Raw genomic sequence first — 20184 nt, forward strand, 5'->3', positions numbered from 1 at the left:
TGGTTGTTATGGGACCTCTCCCCTCTCAAAATGCTGTCAAAAGCCAGCAGCCATTTGCAACAAGTTCCATGAGCTGCTTGTGCATTATTTGCGCAAAAAGCACTGGCTTGTGTCCTGCTAGGTTCTGCTCAGAGGTGGCCCACTGAAATGGACGGCTTGCCTCCCATGTTAGTCCCACATGGGTGAACTTAAGCTCGCTAATTTCAGTTGGACTACTCGTGAGTAGGAGTAATATTGGCTGCAGGCCATTGTCTTTGCTAAATTCCTGGCGTTGCCTGCATTATAGTGCTGGAGGGAGCTGGTGTTAGCAGTTTCCCTTTGCTTTAATATATATCTGGCAGCAAACAAAGCAGCAGGGGAAAAGTCAGCCCCCCCCCCTTCAAGTTGAGCTTGTGGGGCAAGAGGGAGACCTATCTGGGCCTCCCTTGGTCCAACTTAAACATTAATCAACCTGAGTGGCAAAGAGTTTGTTTTATTTTACTCTTTATTGTTTTATTGAATGTTTAAAATGGGGGGGGTCGGGTCAGCAGCCTCTTTTATCTTCTTGAGAGCCACATTCCTTCATGAGTGATGGACGGGGCCAGAATCAGTGGCCCCCTTTTTCATTTCCTTGGGTCACCCCCTGTCCTGCCGTCCTTAATTTTGCTCCCTCCTCTCTCTAGGTCACCCCCTTTTCTTTATTTCTGGCTCACCCCACTTCCTTTTTCTTTCTCCCATCCCATGCTCAGGAGATCATAGAATCAAAGAATTGTAGAGCTGGAAGGCACAGTGAGGGTCATCTAGTCCTATCTCCCTGCAATGTTGGAATCTCCACTAGTGCATCCATGACAGATGTCCATCCAACCTCTTCTCAAAAGTCTCCAATGAAGGAGAATCCACCGCATCTCCTAGGAGACTGTTCCACTGTCAAACAGCTCTTGCTGTCAGAAAGCTCTTCCTGATGTTTAGTCGCAATCTCCTTTCTTGTAACTTGAATCCATTGGTTCTGGTCCTACCCTCTGGAGCAGGACAAAACAAGCTTGCTCCATTTGACAGCCCTTTAGATACTTTAAGATGGCTATCATATCTTATCTCTGCCTCCTCTTTCCCAGGCTAAACATACCCAACTCCCTCAACCATCCCTCATAAGGCTGGGTTTCCTTGATGATCTCGAAACCAAGAGGTCAGAACTGATCGCTTGTGGATAGCTTCTGAAAGGAGGCCGAGGCCCACAGGGTAATAAAGGCATCCATCCTCTCCAACAACACCTGGGACGAATGGGAACATAGAAAGCCGCTTTACAGCAAGCTGGACCATTGGTCCATCTAGCTCAGCCTAGATGCCTACTGGTTGGCATCAGCTTTCCAGGGTTTCAGGCAGGGGACAATTCCCAGCCATACCTAGGAATGGAACCTGGGGGGGGGGGGGGTTGTGTGCAAAGCAGATGCTCTGCCACTGAGCTACAGCTGTTCCAATAATAATAATAATAATAATAATAATAATAATAATAATAATAATTTTATTATTTTATTTTATTAAATATTTTATTAAAATATATGAACAAAGGAAGCTGCCTTAAACTGATTAGGCCATTGGTCTGTGTAGCTCAGTATTGCTTACAGTGATTGTCAGTGACACGAGATGTCAGCTTGTGATGGATGTCTCCTCGTACCTGCTGCAAAAACCCTCTTTTTGACACGCCCCCCCTTTTGCTTTTCTGAAGTCCTTCGTTCCTCTGCACATCTGAGATGTTTGGCTCTTCCTTGGAATGATGCAAAATGTTTCCCTTGGATCCACAGCAGGCTGCTTTTCAGTAGCTTTCCTGGTTTTGGGAGCAAGAATGTGGAAAAAGGAACAACCCCGCCCCCAGTGCCTGCAGAATGGGTTGCTGCAAAGGATAATTAATTATTCTGCAGAGCCGGTTTGCACCGGCTGTTCCAGGCCTCCAGAGTTGCTCAATGTGCTTTGTTGAAATCCACAGTGACATCTGTGAACCGTTCATGCTGACGGTGCAGCTATTAATGCGGCGGCGCATGGGGTTGCAGGTGTACAGCAGAGGGAATGGCTTGCGCGCCCAGGAAAGCTCTTTGATTTAATACATTGGTTACTCCTTGGTTGAGTGAATGGTGTGAGTCTTGGTTGCCAAAATTGTTTATTTTATTTTTTTAATGGTCCTATTGGGTGACTGTTAGCTTAATCTAGAAGCATAGTAAGGTGCGTTATAGAGAGGCAAGCCATTGGGTCCATCTAACTCTGTATTCCCAACACTGCCTGGAGATGCATTTCTGGATTGAGGCTGTAAACTTTGGCATGCAGAGCTGACACTCTGTCACTGAGCTGTGGCTACGGGAGGCTTCGTCCAAAACATCTGGAGGGTACCAGGTTGTCAAGGACTGCTTCAAATTGGTCTTGTAGTTTATAATTCTCTTTCGCAAAGCACTTGAAAAGCTTTTGTGTGGTTGCTGAAGTCCGCTTGCCCCATTTTACAGATGGGGTAAATTGAGACTGAAAGCCAGCAGCTTGCCCAAAGCCACAATGAGCCACAACCCTTCTCCCCACCTCCCACAGTATGGAAACAGATTTGAGTGCATGAAAAGGTACTCACGGTTTATTGAACTATACCCACGCTTCTTGGAACTTACGTACAGGGGATTGGATTATCCTTAGGACCCCTTCCAACTCTACAGTTCTATGATTCTGTGACCAATTTTGCCCAGGATGCAAGCAGACCTCCAAGATGCTTGGGAGCTAAGTCTCTCCCAAACCTTACCACTTTTATTACCTCTACTTGTAGATGCCAGGGATAAAACCTGGCACTTGCTGAATGTACAGTTTATGCTGCTTCCATTGAACTATGAGGCTATCCATCTGCAATGCTCCCTTTCAATATATAAGCTAGGCATGGGGAGCAGTCTCTGTGGAGAAGGTTAAAAAGAGTTTGAGCCTGGCAGAAGAGGTAAACAGCTGGTGCTCTGAGGATGTCTGCCAAGTCTTGGAGAGAAGTCGGAATGTTTTGCAAAACATGTGATATCACTTGCAGGGGGCTCGTCGGAGGGCGTGTGGGTGTGCGTGCAATCAAAACATTCTTCGCACTAAACGGGGCGGCTGGAGGAGCATGCCATCGCGCCTGGTAACCTTGCGCCTTACTTTTAGAAGGAAGCCCACAGGAGGCCAACTTACTGGTTGACGCACCATGATACCGTCTCTGTGTGAGCGTGTGTGAATGAGCCGTTGCTGATTTTTGCTGGGGAAGGGTTTGACTTTCTTCCTCTATACATAAAAATGTAAGGCTGTCGTCACGCAGCCCCCACTGGAGGATTTGCAGAGCCGTATCACAAACCGGGAATTGCATGAAGAACAATCCAAGAGGTCAAGAAAAGAAAGCTTAGTGGTTGCATGGGGTGAGAAGGGGACACTCTAGGGAGTGAAGATTGGGGGTTGGCGAGTGGAGCGAGTCGGGACACAGCCCCTAGTATGGTGCATACAAATATACGGCCACAATTGTACTCGTCCTCCGGTCATGTTCACTTATGGAACTCGTCATCTGCTGTTGCTTCATCTGCCAAAGGTAGCCCTCACTTCCTTCTTGTTTAATATGCCTGATCTCATCTGCACTGGGATTTACCGTATCTGAGTACCGTGCTTTTGATTGACAGTGTTCCTGCGGAAAGAGGAAGGAAAACGAGTAATGCAATACCTGGAAATATTAGTGTGGGTGTTTACAGTAGATGGCTTGAATTGTACAGTAATCAGTGGGTGTTTTCAGTTTGTTTTGTTTTAAGTGTCGTCTGATACGCTTGTGTCCTGTCATATGTTTCTGTGTACATAATACATATATACAAAAAACAAGCCATTACAGATCCTACATCGCAGAATTTCAGAATGCTGATTTTTTAAAATATCTATTAAGATCCAGTTCAGCTAGTTTGTGGAAGGTGGGAAGCTTACAGCAGGAGCTTATTTGAACAGCTTAGCTTCATGGAGCCTCCGTTTACAGAGGAAGTCTATCTTTCAGGGTGCTTAGGATAAATAATGGGGAGACACCTGTTGCTTTCATGCCCTGTCTTGTGGGCTTTTGGGAGCCATCTGGCTTGCTGTCATTTGCTAACCTGCTGCTGGGCTCAGTTTGTTTTGCAATTTACTACTGCATTAATAAATACTGTAATGGAAGGGAAGGCTTAGGACAGACAAAAATTATAGCATTTCTGCAAAGCGTCCGTTCAAAACAATGGAATCCATTCCTATAAGAGGCAAGTGAGGGCCACCAGTTGGGATGGCTTTTTCAAAGAGGATTAGACAAGTTCATGGAAAAGGCTCTCAGTGACTGCTAGCCACAATGACTATGTTCTGCCTCTATCCTCTGGTCAGCACTGTATGTTTCTGGACAATGCTAGAAACTCAGGTATATAAGCTACATGCCAAATGGCTCCTTAAACCAGAGTTAGTCGCCAAAACAGAATACCTAGCTGCCATTTTGGGGCCAGACAGCTCTAAAATTGTTTTTCAGTACAACTGTTTGGTCCCTTAAATTCATTCTGATTGTGCAGATAAAATATACCGGATAGAATTCTACAGGATGTTTTGCTGGTGTGTGAAAATAGTCAAGAGCCAAGGATTCCCAGGCATGCACCTCCAGATGGTGGAGACGACAGGTGTCATCATCCTGGCTCCTGGGCATCTTCCCTTGGCCGCAAGTAGCTGATAGCCAGGTGCAAAATGCGCCTGGCTAATTTTGAACACTGCTTCTGGATACCAGTTTCTTGGGATTGCTAATGGGGAGAGCAACGTTGCGAACAGGTCCTGATTCTGAGCTTCCCATTGGGGCATCTGGGTGGCCACTGTGAGAACAGGATGTTGAACAAGATAGGCCTTTGGCCTGATTCAGCAGGGCTCTTTATGTTTCCTGCCTAACTGGAAACTTTTGTATGCAGTAAACCAGGTGTGGCGAACATGAGGCCCTCTGGATCGTGTGTTTATTATTTATTTAGACCAGCCTTTCTCAACCTTGGGTCCCCAGGTGCTGTTGGACTACAACTCCCATCATCCATAGCTACCGGGACCAGTGATCAGGAATGATGGGAGCTGTAGTCCAAAAGCATCTGGGGACCCAAGGTTGAGAAAGGCTGATCTGGACCTTTTGCACCCTGCTCTTCAGCCAAAAAGGCTCCTAGACACCATCAAAACAGTCTCTGTCCACAGGCTTACAATCTTTTTTTTTAAACAACCATGACACACAAGGGGAAAAGGACAGGGAGGGAAAAGTGGGGAAATCAAACTTGTGCACCAATTATTAAACTGTTGCTGAACTACAGCTCCTATCATCCCTCTCCAGAGTTAAAATTCAGCAACATATGGAGATCCAAATGTTCCCCAGACCTGCAATAAATGATTGGGGGGGGGGCAGGAACAAGAGCAAAGAGGGGTCTCAAAACCTTCACCTGCCAGCCAGTGACTTGGGGGGGGGGGTTCATCTGGCTGTCAGTCCCCTTCTCTCCCTCTTGGCTTTTCCGTATAATTTTCACATGACCCTCTCTTGGCCTCCTTTGGCAGCAGGCGTAGCTGCTAAGAAGCTCTATAAAAAGCCGGTGGAGAAAAAGCTTAGCCACCGATAGCATCTTTGTTCCTTTTCTAAAATTGTATAACTGGGGCACAGCGACGGCACCGTTGGAAGGAGTAGCCCATTTTAAACACTGCCTTCATGTTACCTGCTTTTTTTTGAAGGTGCTCCTGTGCCCGCCCAGGACCCCATACCATGGCCTGACATCCATTGGATGCCAGCATGCAGTGATCACTGGATTAAATGGGGTGGCCAGGGGATCAGGCCACTCCTGTCACGCACACAAGGTTTTAATTGTCTTTCTTGGCAGCCCAAGAATTGGGTTTTTTTGCTGCCGCTTAGCCAAGGTTCTAGTCTCTTTGTTGCACAGAGATGCTTTAGAACACGCAAGCCACGCATAGTGTTATTTCAGTAACCAGCGTTCATTCCTAGGTGGACATGTTTTCTGTGGGTGTTTGTTTTGTTTTGTTTGTTTGTGTTTTTGAGGTGCTCCGTTTTTAGAATCTTGAGACTCTCGGAACACATTCAGGCTGGTTGCAGTGAACTGTCCCTCCCTCTCCTCATCTCCCTGTGCTGATCCTCTTTTAGGTTCCATGGACATGTGAACAGCACAGGGCTTGTGTACCATGAGGGGGAGGAATGCAACCTGATTGCGTTGGCCGTGGCTGTATTTGCAGAGCTTGAAAGCCAATGTCAAACCTCTGGTTCTGTACACAGAGCAGAGAGAAGCTCAGATAACAGCTGGTCTTCAAAGGCCCCTGCTGTCTGTCATTCGGTGGACTCTGCTCTCCTTCTCTCACACATAGACCTGGTGCCCAGGTTACAGGTGTGACACAGTAGCCAGGGATTGGGAGCCTTCAGCTCTCCAGATGTTTCACTACGAGTCCCATTATCCTTCACCATTGGCCATGCTGTCTGTGACTGATGTACACTGTAGTCCACTTTTGCTGAACTACAACTCCCATCAGCCCCAGCAAGCATGACCAATGGCCAGGGATGGTGGGAGTTGTAGGCAAGGCCAAAGGCTTCCCACACCTGCTTTAGATGCAGGCCTTGCCCTCTCCATGCTTTTTGGAGGTAACCAAATCAGGTAGTTGATTTGTTCAAAATGGGGCTTCCCATTTGGGGCCTTGGCTCCGGGGAACATGCAAGAAGTTCCTTTTGGAGCATAAAGGGCAAAATGTTCTGCCCCTCTCCTGTGACCTGACCTTCATGGCTCCTGTCTTGTTTATCTGGAATGTGGCTCTTTTGATTGTGGAGTGATTTCTGAAGCTGCTTTGCCAGCGGTGCTTGAGTGCCATGGCTCAGGGCAGAGTCACAGGGGCAAGAAAAGCAAGTGGTGCTCTAGTTTGGGAATGGGGAACCTGTTGAACTCCAGCTCCCAGCAGCCCCAGCCAACACAGTCAACAATCAGGGATGATGGAAGCTGCAGTCCATCAACATCTGGAGGGCCACAGGGTCCCCACTTGTGGCATGGACTGCACTGAGCTGGATGGACCAGTGGTCTGGGTTGGTATACAAGGCAGCTTCCTAGGGCAAGTGGCTGTGATTTGTATTCAGTTGTATAAAGTGCAACTAAATAAATTATTGCTCTTATCTCTTAAAGAGTTAGTTTAGAAGGGACAGTTTCTTTTTTTCTGTGTCAAGGCCATGGATAAGCAGCTTTTGTTTGATAGCGTAAGCCTCAAAGGCTTATTATATGTATGTGGTTTTTTAAAATCTGGGTTTTCAAAAGTTCAGGGGACCTTTCTTCCTCACCCCTCACCAAGAGCGCATCCTCAAATCTATTGTGGAACCTCTTCTGCATTGCCAAGGATTCTGGAGGCACATTATTATTTATTTAACTGAATCTGTATACCACTTAATCGTAAAAACCTCTAACTGGTTTCTATAAAATTTAAAATTGCCAGTGCAATTATTTCATGGGAGTCCGAAGTTAAAAATAAATTGGCCTACCAAAAAAATCAGTATATAAAATGAATTGACAGTTGGTAATACGCATTTAGAAAATAAAACTGTGTATTAAACTTTAGGTGTTTGGAAAGGCTAAACGAAAACGGTTCTTAGGAGGTGTAAAAAAGTGTACAGTGGAAGTGCCTACATAACAGGCAGGGCGTTCCAGAGAATAGTTGCTGCCACGCTGAAAGACTGACCGTTAATGCGGCACATGTAAGCATGCCACTGTGGTGGATCACATGCTCAGGACTGAGGTCCGTGTGGTTTCTTCCCTTTCATCTGACGTCTTCTACGTTGTTGTTTTCCAGGTGTGGTGGGACAGTGGGCGCCATCTTCACCTGTCCGCTGGAAGTCATCAAGACGAGGCTCCAGTCTTCGAAACTGGCCTTCCGCACAGTCTACTACCCACAAGTCCAGCTGGGCACGATCAGTGGCGAAGGAGTGGTCCGTCAGACGTCTGTCTCCCCAGGCCTCATCCGGGTCCTGAAGTGAGTATAACGGGCTTGGCCATCTAGAAATGTTAAGCAGCTCCACACAGCTAAATGGGGTCCCCCTCCTTTCACTGCGTCCTTGCTCTCTGTTCTTAACCCCGGACTTTCCAGATATGTTTTGCTTCATCTTCTCTCTCCTCTCTCACCCCCCCCCCCGAAACTGCAGATCCATTTTGGAAAAGGAGGGGCCACGGTCGCTGTTTCGTGGGCTGGGGCCCAACCTGGTTGGAGTTGCACCATCAAGGTACGAATCTATTTATTGCATTCCTGCCATCTGTCCTACAAGGAGCTCAAAGTGGCACATATACTTCTCCTTTTTTTATCCTCACAACAACAACCCTGTGAGGTAGGTTAGGCTGAGTGAGTGACTGGCCCAAGGGAGCTTCATGGCTAAGTAGGGATTTGAACCCTGCTCTCCCAGGTCCTAGTCTGGCACTCAAGCCATACTGGTTCTCATCTTGCTTTTTAACCTTTCAGAAGCCTTTAATGTACTTGGCTTATAACTCTGGTTATATAACTCACCAGAGGCTTACCTGGTAGTGGCAACAGACAACTGCTTCAATTTCCCACAGTCCTTCATAGCATCATTGGCCCAGGAGCACTGTGGGAGAAGTCAGCTTCTCAACAGTCCTGCTGGCAGGTAAATCTACTGCTGAGGATTCTGGGACAGGTGTTGGTAGACCCTGGCACGGCACAGAGGGCACCTGCCCAAGGTTGCCGGGAGCCAAAACCAGGGCCTTTAAAAATATGCAGTGGATTATTTCACTTGCTTGATAGACATGTGTATTCTGCTCAGTCTTTGTGGGGTGTGGGGTGTGTGTGTGTGTGTGTGTGTTGGAAACCGTATTCAAGACACAGACGTAACCAACATTCACGCTGCTCAGAGAAGACCCACTGAAATTAAGGAAAATGACAAAGTTAGGTTTGTAAATTCTAAGGGGTCTACTGTGAGTAGGGTTAATGTCGGGTTCAACCTCTAAAGTGGTATATGTGCACAGCAGAGGGAATCTTGGAGAGGTTCTGTGCATATTGAGGGCATAAATTTGGAAAAACCTTCTGAATCCATGCCCTTTCCGAGGGTTTTATACTTAATTTATTAGATGTATATCCTGCCTTCATTCCATCATGGAATCTCACCATTCATGGGGTTCCCAGGCACAAACCAGACCCAGACCAGTGATTAACACATGTCTCCAGATTGTGTTGATCCTAGATATGAAATTCAGTATCTGCATGGTCTTGGCTCTCTTCTTTTTTTAAAAAAATAAAGCAAGGTTTCTAGTCCTCAAGGTTGCCAAGATAGGCTTGAAAGTGTACATGGAATGTGTGGTGAACATCTCAGCCAGAAGGGAGTCCTGAACAGGATCATCAGCAGTCAGGGTTGGCTGGGGTACTGCTTTACTATCTTGCATAGCTCCTGAAGCAGACGAGATTTTGCATAATAGGTGTGCATTTGCAGTGGCTTCTCAGTGTCTTAAAAATGACTTCCCAGTTTCTCATTTTTTTTCCTTCTTGTACATGCCCCATTCTGGCAACATCTTGCCGTCTTCCAGCTCGCTGGACAAGTTTGCACACTCTTTTATTCTCCAGTCTGGAGTAATGATTTAATTGGGGAAGGGAATTTCTCCCTTTCTCCTGCAAAGGCTGATGACTTAGTCCTGGCCAAAGGAGCCTTTCTCCTTGACAACAATACTGAGATCCCAGCTGAAAGATACATTTGTAGGTTTTGTTTCGTTTTTTAAAAAAGCCTTTCGGACGAGAATAGCAGCCTTGTTCTAAAGCTGGAGCGCTTTGCTAATGGCTCTGGCTCTGGGATCCTTCTTTGGGGCCAGAACTGGGGAGAAAGGATAGGAGAGGTGGCTGTCCCTCCACAGAAATAAAACGCTGACCTCCTTCTGTTTGCTTGCCAGGCCCTAAGGCACTATTGATAATCCAGTCACTATTTATCTAGGCCTAAACTACCTCCAGGACGCGGGTGGTGCTGTGGGTTAAACCACAGAGCCTAGGGCTTGCCGATCAGAAGGTTGGTGCTTCGAATCCCTGTGACAGGATGAGCTCCCATTGCTCGGTCCCTGCTCCTGCCAACCTTGCAGTTCAAAAGCCCGTCAAAGTGCAAGTAGATAAATAGGTACCGCTCCCGCGGGAAGGTAAACGGTGTTTCTGTGCGCTGCTCTGGTTCACCAGAAGCAGCTTAGTCATGCTGGCCACATGACCTGGGAGCTGTACGCCGGCTCCCTCGGCCAATAAAGTGAGATGAGCGCTGCAACCCCAGAGTCGGCCACGACTGGACCTAATGGTCAGGGGTCCCTTTACCTTTAAACTACCTCCAGGCCCAGCCCACTCATGAGGTGGGGTGAAGCCATTGCCTCAGGTGGCAGCCAAGGCGTACCCACAAGCTCCCTGCTACCTCCAGCGCCAACACTGAAATCTCGCAAGATCTTGAGAAGCATGCAGGATCTCCAGAGATTTCTGCAACATCTTGCCGGAAATCGGCACCAGTTCCGACGCCATTTCACCATCAGCGGGACAGGCAGCAGGGAAAGGCGGAACTTTCTGTTTCACCCTAAGTGGTGAAATGGGACATTCCACCCCTGCTTACCTTGCAAGGTTGTTGTGAGCACAAAATGGGATTGGAGGCTAAGAACTCTGTACACTGCCCTAGAGCTCCTTGGAGGAAAAATGAGATGTTAAGAAAATACATAAAGTATTAGCTTAGTTTGGATTATTCATGTGTGTGCTGTATAAGAAAAAAGTGGGGGGGGGCATATATTGCCACTTTTCTTTTAGCTAAGAAGGGCACAGCAAGTAATCAGAGCAGTGCAAGCCATCTTCCGGATCTGGCGAGTCCAGAACATCTCTGGCTGCAGGTGAAAAGCCTTTTTTCCCCACAACGTACAGCGTTTCTCAAAGCTACAGCTGACTGGTTTTATTTTTCTGAGCTGTTGTGGAAAATGCATCCTGTGGGGCTGTTGGGAGTTGTAGTCCCAAACCACAAAGCGAAGTCTGTGCTCAGATGATCAGACCAAGTGGAAAGTGTTTGAATAAAAATGATCATTCAAACATTCTGCCTATTTTTGTTTGCATCGTTATTATTATGAAGACAGGCTGCACAAAGTTTTTGTTTTTAATGGGGTTTAAAAAGGTCAGAGGCCATCGCTTTACAAGGACACCCACTCTCAGTCAACCTGACTTTGCCTCTTCAGTTCATGATTTGAACTCAGAGCCCTTTCCCCCACCCCTCCTCTTACCTCTCCCACAGGGCCGTCTATTTTGCCTGCTACTCCAAGGCCAAGCAGCAGTTCAATAACATCTTTGTGCCGAACAGCAACATCGTCCATGTCTGCTCAGCAGGTTCTGCAGGTTTGTAATCCTAATCAAAGGGGATGTAGTTTACCAGCCAGCGCTTTTTATCAGGATGCATTGAGTAAAAGCAACTGTGCCTCTATTGGGGCCAGCCAGGCTAAGGTGTTGGCAGCCTGGCAGCCTCAGGGTGTGGGTGGGAAGACCTGTTTTGGCCCAACAGGCTGGATCTTTATCTCCTCCCCCTCCCCGCAACAGGCTAACTTTGACAGGTGGGTGGGACTATCCACCTTGCAATCATCTGACGTCAGAATGCTAGCCGAGGCAGGTAGACTTGACTGGCAAGCAGCCTGGCTGCAAGTCCATTGTTGTCATTAAATTTATTACTCACTCTTCACCAGCAGATCCCAGGGCAGGTTACACATATTTAACATTTAAAACAGTTAAAATAGATGACAAATCACAGGTACAAGGTGGGCTCTGAAAACTCGTGTCTCGGGTGTCAAAAGCCAGGGTAAAGAAGTGGATCTTCAGCATTCGCTGGACGCTGTACAGCAATGAAGCCAGGCACACCTTTAAACCAGGAGTGAATAAACACAAGGCCAAATTCAAGATACAATTGTAGAGTTGGAAGGGACCACAAGGGTCATCTAGTCTATCCCACTACAGGAATCTTTTGCCTAACATGGGGCTCGAACCCACGACCTTGAAATCAACACGAGTCTCACGCTCTGCCACGGAGCCATGAGATCCTGCTTGGTGTTGGTGGGCTGTGTATTTCATTTCTTAAATTTATATCCCGCCCGTCCTCCCAAAGGAGCCCAGGGTGGTAGACACTTGTGTAATGAAAAAATGCAATTAAAAATAAAAGTGTATTTAAAAAAAATTAAAACCTTTGAAACAGATTTATGAACAGATGTAACCAAGTCATGTGTCTCGATCGGCCTTTCCAAACAGGAAAGGCGTGCTGAAATGAATGAGGTTAATTTCCCTAGTTATCACATCCAGGTTTGTTTATTTAAGGATTATAAATAAACTGCTTTAAAAAATAACTCTCTAAGCAGTGTACATTAAATATCGCACCAAGTTTGTCTTTGCCTAATTGAAGCCACGTTTCCTTAATTTTGCCTGGTGTGAGAGTAACTTAAGAGAAGTGAAGTCTTGTTTGAACATTATATGTATGTTTGAACGATGCATGATCAGTCCAGTGGCCCATCCATTCCAGCATCCTGTTCCCAACTAGATGTCTGTGGGAAGTCAGGAAGCAGAAACTGAGTGCAACAGCAGGGTTCTCCCCACATGTGATTCCCAGCTACTGACTTCCTCTTTGCGAAAACAACAGTGTGTGACAAAGGGAGCAACAAGAATCAAACAAGGAGGACTGCTCAGTTTCCTTCTGTCTCTCAAATAAGGGAGCTGCCTCCCTTCTGAGACCAGCTCACCTATGTGCATTTCCTTCCTTTCTGTCTTCCTTTTTTTTTTTTTGCATTGGATCAGAAGTGCCGATCTCCAGGCACAGAGCAGCTGTGTGTGTATTGCAGCCGCTCTCCAGTTACACAAGCTGCTATCCAGCTCAAGCCAGAGCAGAGCTTGAAATAAACCAAGTGTTACATGGGCCGCTTACATAACTTTGGAGACATGTGCATTTCTGCAGAAAGCTACCGGGAAATGTGGATATGCGTCTCCATTAATTTGATCTGCCCATTTTACCTGCTCAGTTGGTTTTTACATGTTTCTACCGTGTGTATGCAAATTTGCAGTGGCTGATGCAAATAATTGCCTGCCTTCCTGTTAACAGCTGAGTGCTGCGGCTCAGATGGGGAGCACTTGTTTTACATGCAGAAGGTCCCAGGTTCAATCCCTGGCATCTCCAGGTCAGAAAGGACTTTTTACCTGCGACCCTGGAGAGCCACTGCCAGTCAGTGTAGACAACTTTAAGGACCCAGTGGTCTGACCCTGTATAAGGCAGCTTCCCATTCAAATCAGTCATTTACGCAGAACCATGAGGACTAGAATCTTACTTTACTTTTTAGCAGGAGGGCCTTTAGCTCCACTGTGGAACACCTGCATTGCATGCAGAAGGTCCTACGTCCAACCCCCAGCACCTCCAGGTAAAGGCTGGGGTACAAGTCCACAGAGCCACTGCCAGCCCGTGTAAACAGTACTGAGCTAGATGGACTTAAGGGCCTGATTTGGTGTAAGGCACCTTCCTGTCAATCCCTGGGATCTGTTCCCCCCCCCAAAAAAGAGATCAGGTAACAGGTGATGGGAGAGATCACTTGTATGAGACTGTAGAAAAACACTAAAGTCAGAGTTGATAATGTTATACCAGGTGGGCCAATGAATAGAGGTGATCTAAGGTAGTATCACCCACCCTTTTCCTCTGCCCCAAAGCCACCTCTGTTGATCGCATCCAGAAGTGGACAGATGACTCAACAATGCCACCTAGAGCTCCTGCATAGATGGTACACACACTTTCATGCATAGACGGTCTCTGAATTTGTAAGGGCAGCTTGAGAGGTTCCACCTGTCCTGGACACAACTGCAGGAAATGCCAATGGGCTCTTTAAAAAAGTGGAAGGGTGGATTTAGATTTGTGTTTAGTGCTGAGCACACACACACAAAGACATTTGGATACCTACTTTTAGACTAGTTTTCAAAAACGCTTTTCAGTCAAACTGCCCCCAGCAGAGATGAAAGAAACAACATTAAATAAACTATTTTCCATACGAGGACTGCAGGAGGTTCTTTGTCTTTGAAAAATGGAAGCTGCTGTCAAGCTGTTGCTCCATCTAGCTCAGTGCTGTCTACACTGGCTTGCAGCACCTCTCCAGGGCTTCAGGCTTTCCGAGCCCTACCTGGAGATGTCAGGGACTGAACCTGGGATCTTTTTGCTTGCAAAGCAGAGGCTCTGCCACTGAGCTACTTGTAAGTGATGTTCCCTTGAATGTGCAAGAGGTGCTTCTTCTCAAGTTTATAGCTGTATATTACCTACAATTTTATTACGTGCAATGCGTAGAGTGCTTTGTGATTAAGCAGAATAAAAACCTTTCTAAATCTTTGTGGGAGTGGGGCTTATTGGTTTGTTTTGTTCTTACTATGTATTTTGTGTTTTTATCTTGTATTTTTATGCTGTGAACCACACTGAGATCTTTGGATGAAGGGCAGTATCCATATTTAATAAATACATGAAATACAGGAGGGGGGTGCACACATCTTGAAAACCAAAACAACGATATCTTTTCCTTGATGCTTCTTACCCATATGCAAACTTCTTGCAGGTTACAGTGTTGTTGTTAAGATTTGTATACCTCCCTTTATTTGTAGATAAAGCACACAAAATGCATAATAAAAATAAGAACAAAAACAAACCAATAATCCCTCCTCCCACGACACATTTAAAAGGGCATCGGATGTCAATCAGCCCACGGTCTGATCAAAGAGGACCATTTTCAACTGGCACCTAAAGGACAGGGAGAGATCTTTCCACTCATTGCTAACCAATCTGCTTTAACTGACAATGTGCCCGGGACCTTCTGCAAGCGCCCAAATGTGCCCTGTCACCAGGTTGCCTTTTCCCCAGCTGTCCTTTCCTTTTCTCAGTGCTTTGACAAGCTAGCCAATTTCCTTCTCCCTCATCTGTTTCGCAGCCTTTATCACAAACTCGCTGATGAACCCCATATGGATGGTGAAAACCAGGATGCAGCTGGAAAGGAGGTAATCCCAGAGGCTGAGCTGGTGAAACAGTACCTAAGGGACAGGAAGGTGTATTTGCAAAGGATGCTCTAGAGGGGGCTGTAGAGCCTCTTCCACTTGGGGGCTGCATCCTATTCTGGGCCACTGTCTCCCTCAGCTGTGTCACCTCCACCAAGCTGTGTGCCACTCCAGCAGGAGAAGGCTTCTTTCATCACCTCCTTGCTTAAAACGGTCTCAGCTGGTCTTTATGGGAACAACTGTTTAGAACAGGCTTCCTCAGACTTGGCCTTCCAGATGTTTTTGGCCTACAACTCCCATGATCCTATGATCCCTAGCTAGCAGGACCAGTGGTCATGGGTGATGGGAACTGTAGTCTCAAAACATCTGGAGGGTCGAGTTTGAGGAAGCCTGGTTTAGAAAATAGTGTCTGAATTTTGATTTTGGTTTTCCTCTTCCCTCCCTGTCCACTCTCCCTTGTGTGTTGTGTGTGTTTGTTTGTTTTTTAAGATTGTAAGCCTGCAAGTAAGGGGACTGTCTTGTTTCGACGGTGCATCAGCCACCCTGGGAACTGTTTTGATCAAAGAGTAGGGTGCAAATCCTCTAAATAAAGAAAGAAATATAAAGTGCCTTAAAAAATTGGAATAAATGGATGGTTATTCATTTTTCGGGATGGAGGGTGGTGGGAGAAATTCTGGGTTGCAGCTAATGCTAGTTCTACAAGAGTAAATTCATGACTGGCTTCGGTAGATCTACTCCTGGAGTAGAACAGCTATAGACCACCGGTCACGTATGTTGATTCAAGTAAGGTACTGATCGCTGTCTCTCTCCACCCCCACCCGCCTTTTTGCATTCCAGAGTCAGAGGTTCAAAGCAAATGAACGCACTGCAATGTGCTCGCTATGTCTACCAGACAGAAGGAGTCCGCGGCTTCTATCGGGGCCTGACTGCCTCCTACGCTGGGATCTCTGAGACCATCATCTGCTTTGCTATTTATGAGAGCCTGAAGAAGCACGTGAGCGAGGTCCGGTTGGCCCCTTCTCCCGCTGGCGGGACAGAGCGGAACTCCACAAGTTTCTTTGGATTGATGGTCGCTGCTGCTATTTCTAAAGGCTGTGCGTCATGCATTGCTTACCCACATGGTACGTGAGCTGCACCCTTTGCTGGGCTGGCTTCCTTCAGTTCAGCTTCCTGAAATTCCCCTAGCTATTTATTTATTCTCATTCATTCATAATCAAGTTGCTAGCCCTCATGGTTGGTTGTACAACAGGGATGAGAAATCTGGTCCAGGCCTGGTGCCTGGGGGGGGGTCCAAATCTGTCTGCAGGGCCATTTTCCCCAAACCATGCCCATCTGCCTGTCATTTGATGTCGCTCGTGACATCTGGCGGGTGGGAGGACGGGCAAGGTTGAATCCTGCATTTGCTGTGAACACCCAGAGAGTGGGTGGGCTGGCATCCAAACTGAGCAGGATTTAACCCTACAATTTAAGCAGGATTTAAACCACAGCAGGGAACAGGGACGTGCTGACAAAGCTGAGCAGGATTTAAGACCCCCCACACACACACTTATTCACTGATTGGGGGATGGGCCTTAAATTCTTTCTGGTTCGGCTGAATTTCTTGCAAACCCATCCTCATTTGGGAAGTGGTTTGCATGGAACCCCCTCCTAAAAGCAATGGCGGCCAACTCGGTTTTAGCATTGCCTTGAAAGATGCTTTGAAGACCCGTGTTCAGGACTTGAAAGCACCTTGCACCTGATGTCATTGTGGAATTGCCAGTTTTGATAAGGATCTAGCCCACGGAGCTAAAATGGTTCCCAACCCCTGCTGGGAGGTATGCTTGAAAAGAGGATAGGCGATACCTGGTTGTTTGGCAGGTGTGCCCTTGTCCCTTCTTGCAAACCAAAATTCTGCAAAACAGCCTATGCAAATGCAGAAAGTTCATATTGTAAAGTTATTTCTTGCAACAGGAAATGGGCATTGCAGGGGTTTGGTCTAGATGACCCTAGAGGTCCATTCCAACTCTACAAATCTATTATTCCAACACCTTTAATTTATCTGTCTTTCCTACCCTAGAGGTTATACGGACAAGACTACGGGAGGAAGGCACCAAGTACAAGACGTTTGTCCAGACGGCGCGGCTGGTGTTTCGGGAAGAGGGCTACTTGGCCTTCTACAGAGGACTCTTTGCTCAGCTCATGCGGCAGATCCCAAACACGGCTATTGTCCTGTCTACCTACGAGTTAATAGTGTACCTGTTAGAAGACCGAGTTAAGTAGCCGACCAAGACTTGAATCAAAAACGCACTCAGACAAACAAACAAAAAACTGTTAAAACTTCCACAGGCCAGTTTCTTCGCAAAGAGCCGTTTCAAACAGTCGGACAGGACTGGAGAGTTGGAAAAATCATGGATCATTTTGCTTGATAACGTGCTCTCTTTTAAAAAGTTTATTTTCTGCTCTCTTTTTCTTTATTTACTTCCTTAGGGGATTCATGCTTTCTGAAAGGTGTTGATGTTTAAATGTTAATAGTTAATTATTACCTTTTTTTAACTTAAAAGAGACGAGGTTCAGAAATTAAAAACGACAAAACTAAATTAAAATCACTATTTAATTTACATAACACACCTTGGGTCATTCATCTATTACCTTCACCCCAATGAAGCAAAAAACGTTGGATGGGATGTTTTGAAGAATAGTATTTTGTAATCTCAGAAGATAAGAGGTTTCACAAACATAGAAATTGGTGCCTAGTATGATTTCACACAGTGAGAGTCTTGAGGGTTGCTTTTAAAAAAAGAAAAAATCAAGTCTCTAGACCTGATGATTAATAAAATTAACTTTAAGCCGATATGGGGACCCCATGGCCCTCCAGGTATTGCTGGCCTAGACCAGGAACTCCAGGTCATCTCTGGCCATTGTAGTCCAACATCTTGAGCAGAGATGGGGAACCTGTGAGTGTTGCTGGAATACAGTTCCCATCATCCCTGACCATTGGGCTTGCTAGCTGAGGATTGATGGGATCTGGAATCCTAGAACATCTGGAGGAAACGTTTCATCACACCATAGTGTTTGTAATGGCTAGATGGAACCCTCCCATGTTCAGGGTTATTTTCATCATCACGCCCATCTAATAGCAAATTCAGCTGGACTGGATTATAGTCAAAACAGGGCTGGCTGGGAAACGAGACATTAATTTGCAAAAGTCCCCACCAAAAAATTGGAGGTGGAGGACTCAAAAGCGTAGAGAAATGGCTCACCGAGGACTGAGCGAGCTCAGTGGCCCACCAATCACTTAACATGTATAATATATACCCCTCTGGGTGTCGCAGAACTGAAAATCCCATCATCCTTGCTGGCCAGGGTTGATGGGAGTTGTCGCTCAGCAACTCTGGAAGAGCCAAAGGTTCCCCGCACCTAACTTTTTATTCAGTTATTCCAAACTGCATGGAATACCATATTTTTCGCTCTATAGGACACACTATTCCCCCCTCCAAAAATTAAGGGGAAATGTGTGTGCTTCCTATGGAGCGAATGCAGGCTCCTTGGCTTCAGTGATAGCAACGCGAAGCCTCCAAAACGCAGAGGGAGCGCTCCCTCTGCGCTCCAGAGTCTATGCGTTGCTTTCGCTGAAGCCTGGAGAGCGAGAGGGGTCGGTGAGCACCGACCCCTCTCGCTCTCCAGGCTTCAGGGATAGCCACCTGAAGCCTTTGGAGCGCAGCAGGAACTCGCGCTGCGCTCCAAAGGCTTCGCAACCTTGCCGTTGCTCCCGGACCTGTTCTGGGGTTGGGGGAAGCTTGGGCTTCCCCAGCCCCACGGCTAAAAACGAAGCCAAGACCGCGCGCAGCCTCTCCCGGCTGGAGATGTTGCGCGTGGCTAAAGAGGAAGCCAAGACAGCCAGCGGGATGGATCCTGCTAGCTGTCTTGGCTTCTTTGCTCTTTGGGGCTGGGGGGGGGGGATCAAGAAAAAAAACTAGGTGCGCCTTATGGAGTGAAAAATACAGTATATATTCTGTTTGGGGTTGGGGAGAATGCATAAAATCTTGCCTAAGAGCTTACAGCAGACTGTTGCCTCCATCCCCTTCTTGTGGGTTTTCTAGATGCCTCCCTTGGACGGCTTTGAAAGAAGATTGAATGACTTCATATGGAGGATATCAATGGCTACTCACCCTGGTGGCTGCGTTTCACCTCCACTGCCAGAGGCAGTAAATGCTTCTGCATACCAGTTGAGAACCACAGGTGGGAAGAGTTGTTAGATGGGGTGAGGTCCTGCTTGTGGGGCTTCTCCCAGTGGCCACCCAGATGTGCCACTGGGAACAAGGTGCTAAGACATGATGGGTCTCTGGGTGGGTGAACAGGTGTACATCCATAGAATCATTCTAGTCCAACCCCCTGCAATGCAGGAATCTCAACTAGATCATATTTGATCACCCAACCTCTGCTTAAAAACGTCCAAGGAAGGAGAGTCCACCACATCTTGTGGCAGTCTGTTCCACTGTCAAACAGCTCTTAGTGTCAGAAATTTCTTTCTGATGTCCAGTCAGAATCTCTTGTTACTTGAACCCATTAGTCCAGGTCCTAGCCACACAATCTGAATGAATTACAGTGGTACCTTGGGTTAAGTACTTAATTTGTTCTGGAGGTCTGTTCTTAACCTGAAACTGTTCTTAACCTGAAGCACCACTTTAGTTAATGGGGCCTCCTGCTGCCGCTGCGCCACCGCTGCACAATTTCTGTTCTCATGCTGAAGCAAAGTGCTTAACCCGAGGTAATATTTCTGGGTTAGCGGAGTCTGTAACCTGAAGCATATGTAACATGAAGCGTATGTAACCCGAGGTACCACTGTAGTCAATTGGGTGGGGGTCAGGTTGCAGCAGGGGCATCTAATTTTTCTTGACCCACCCACCCTCTATGCAGTTGCTCTACCTCATGCCTGATGTGCCAGCCCTTGAAAGCTTCCCCATGCAGAAATGCAGCCCCGTTTCAGTTCATTATAAGCAGGAAAAATAAAGTAAATATGTACAGTCATACCTCAGGTTGAATATGCTTCATGTTGAGCGCGTTCGAGTTGCGCTCCGTGGCAACCCGGAGGTAAAGGAGTGTGTTACTTCCAGGTCTCACTGCTCGCGCATGCGCAGACGCTCAAAATGACATCATGCGCAGAAGCGGCGAAAAGTGGCAAGCGCAGACGTGCCGTCACTAGTTACA

General features: G+C 46.8%; 1 protein-coding gene across 2 annotated transcripts in view; it reads left to right on the forward strand.

The window, feature by feature from the left end:
* The window catches only part of SLC25A33 (solute carrier family 25 member 33), a 47438-nt gene extending 29837 nt beyond the window's left edge, over positions 1–17601 (forward strand). For both annotated transcript variants that reach the window (XM_053400876.1, XM_053400875.1), the window contains exons 2-7: positions 7801–7980; positions 8150–8227; positions 11243–11343; positions 14934–15000; positions 15835–16118; positions 17054–17601. In XM_053400876.1, coding sequence (XP_053256851.1) covers positions 7801–7980; positions 8150–8227; positions 11243–11343; positions 14934–15000; positions 15835–16118; positions 17054–17256 — 913 coding nt within the window. In that variant the 3' untranslated portion in view covers positions 17257–17601. The remainder of the gene's footprint in view (positions 1–7800; positions 7981–8149; positions 8228–11242; positions 11344–14933; positions 15001–15834; positions 16119–17053) is intronic.
* The last annotated feature ends 2583 nt before the right edge of the window (positions 17602–20184 follow it).

This window comes from Podarcis raffonei, chromosome 8 (genome assembly GCF_027172205.1).
Source record: "Podarcis raffonei isolate rPodRaf1 chromosome 8, rPodRaf1.pri, whole genome shotgun sequence".
Lineage (NCBI taxonomy): Eukaryota > Metazoa > Chordata > Lepidosauria > Squamata > Lacertidae > Podarcis > Podarcis raffonei.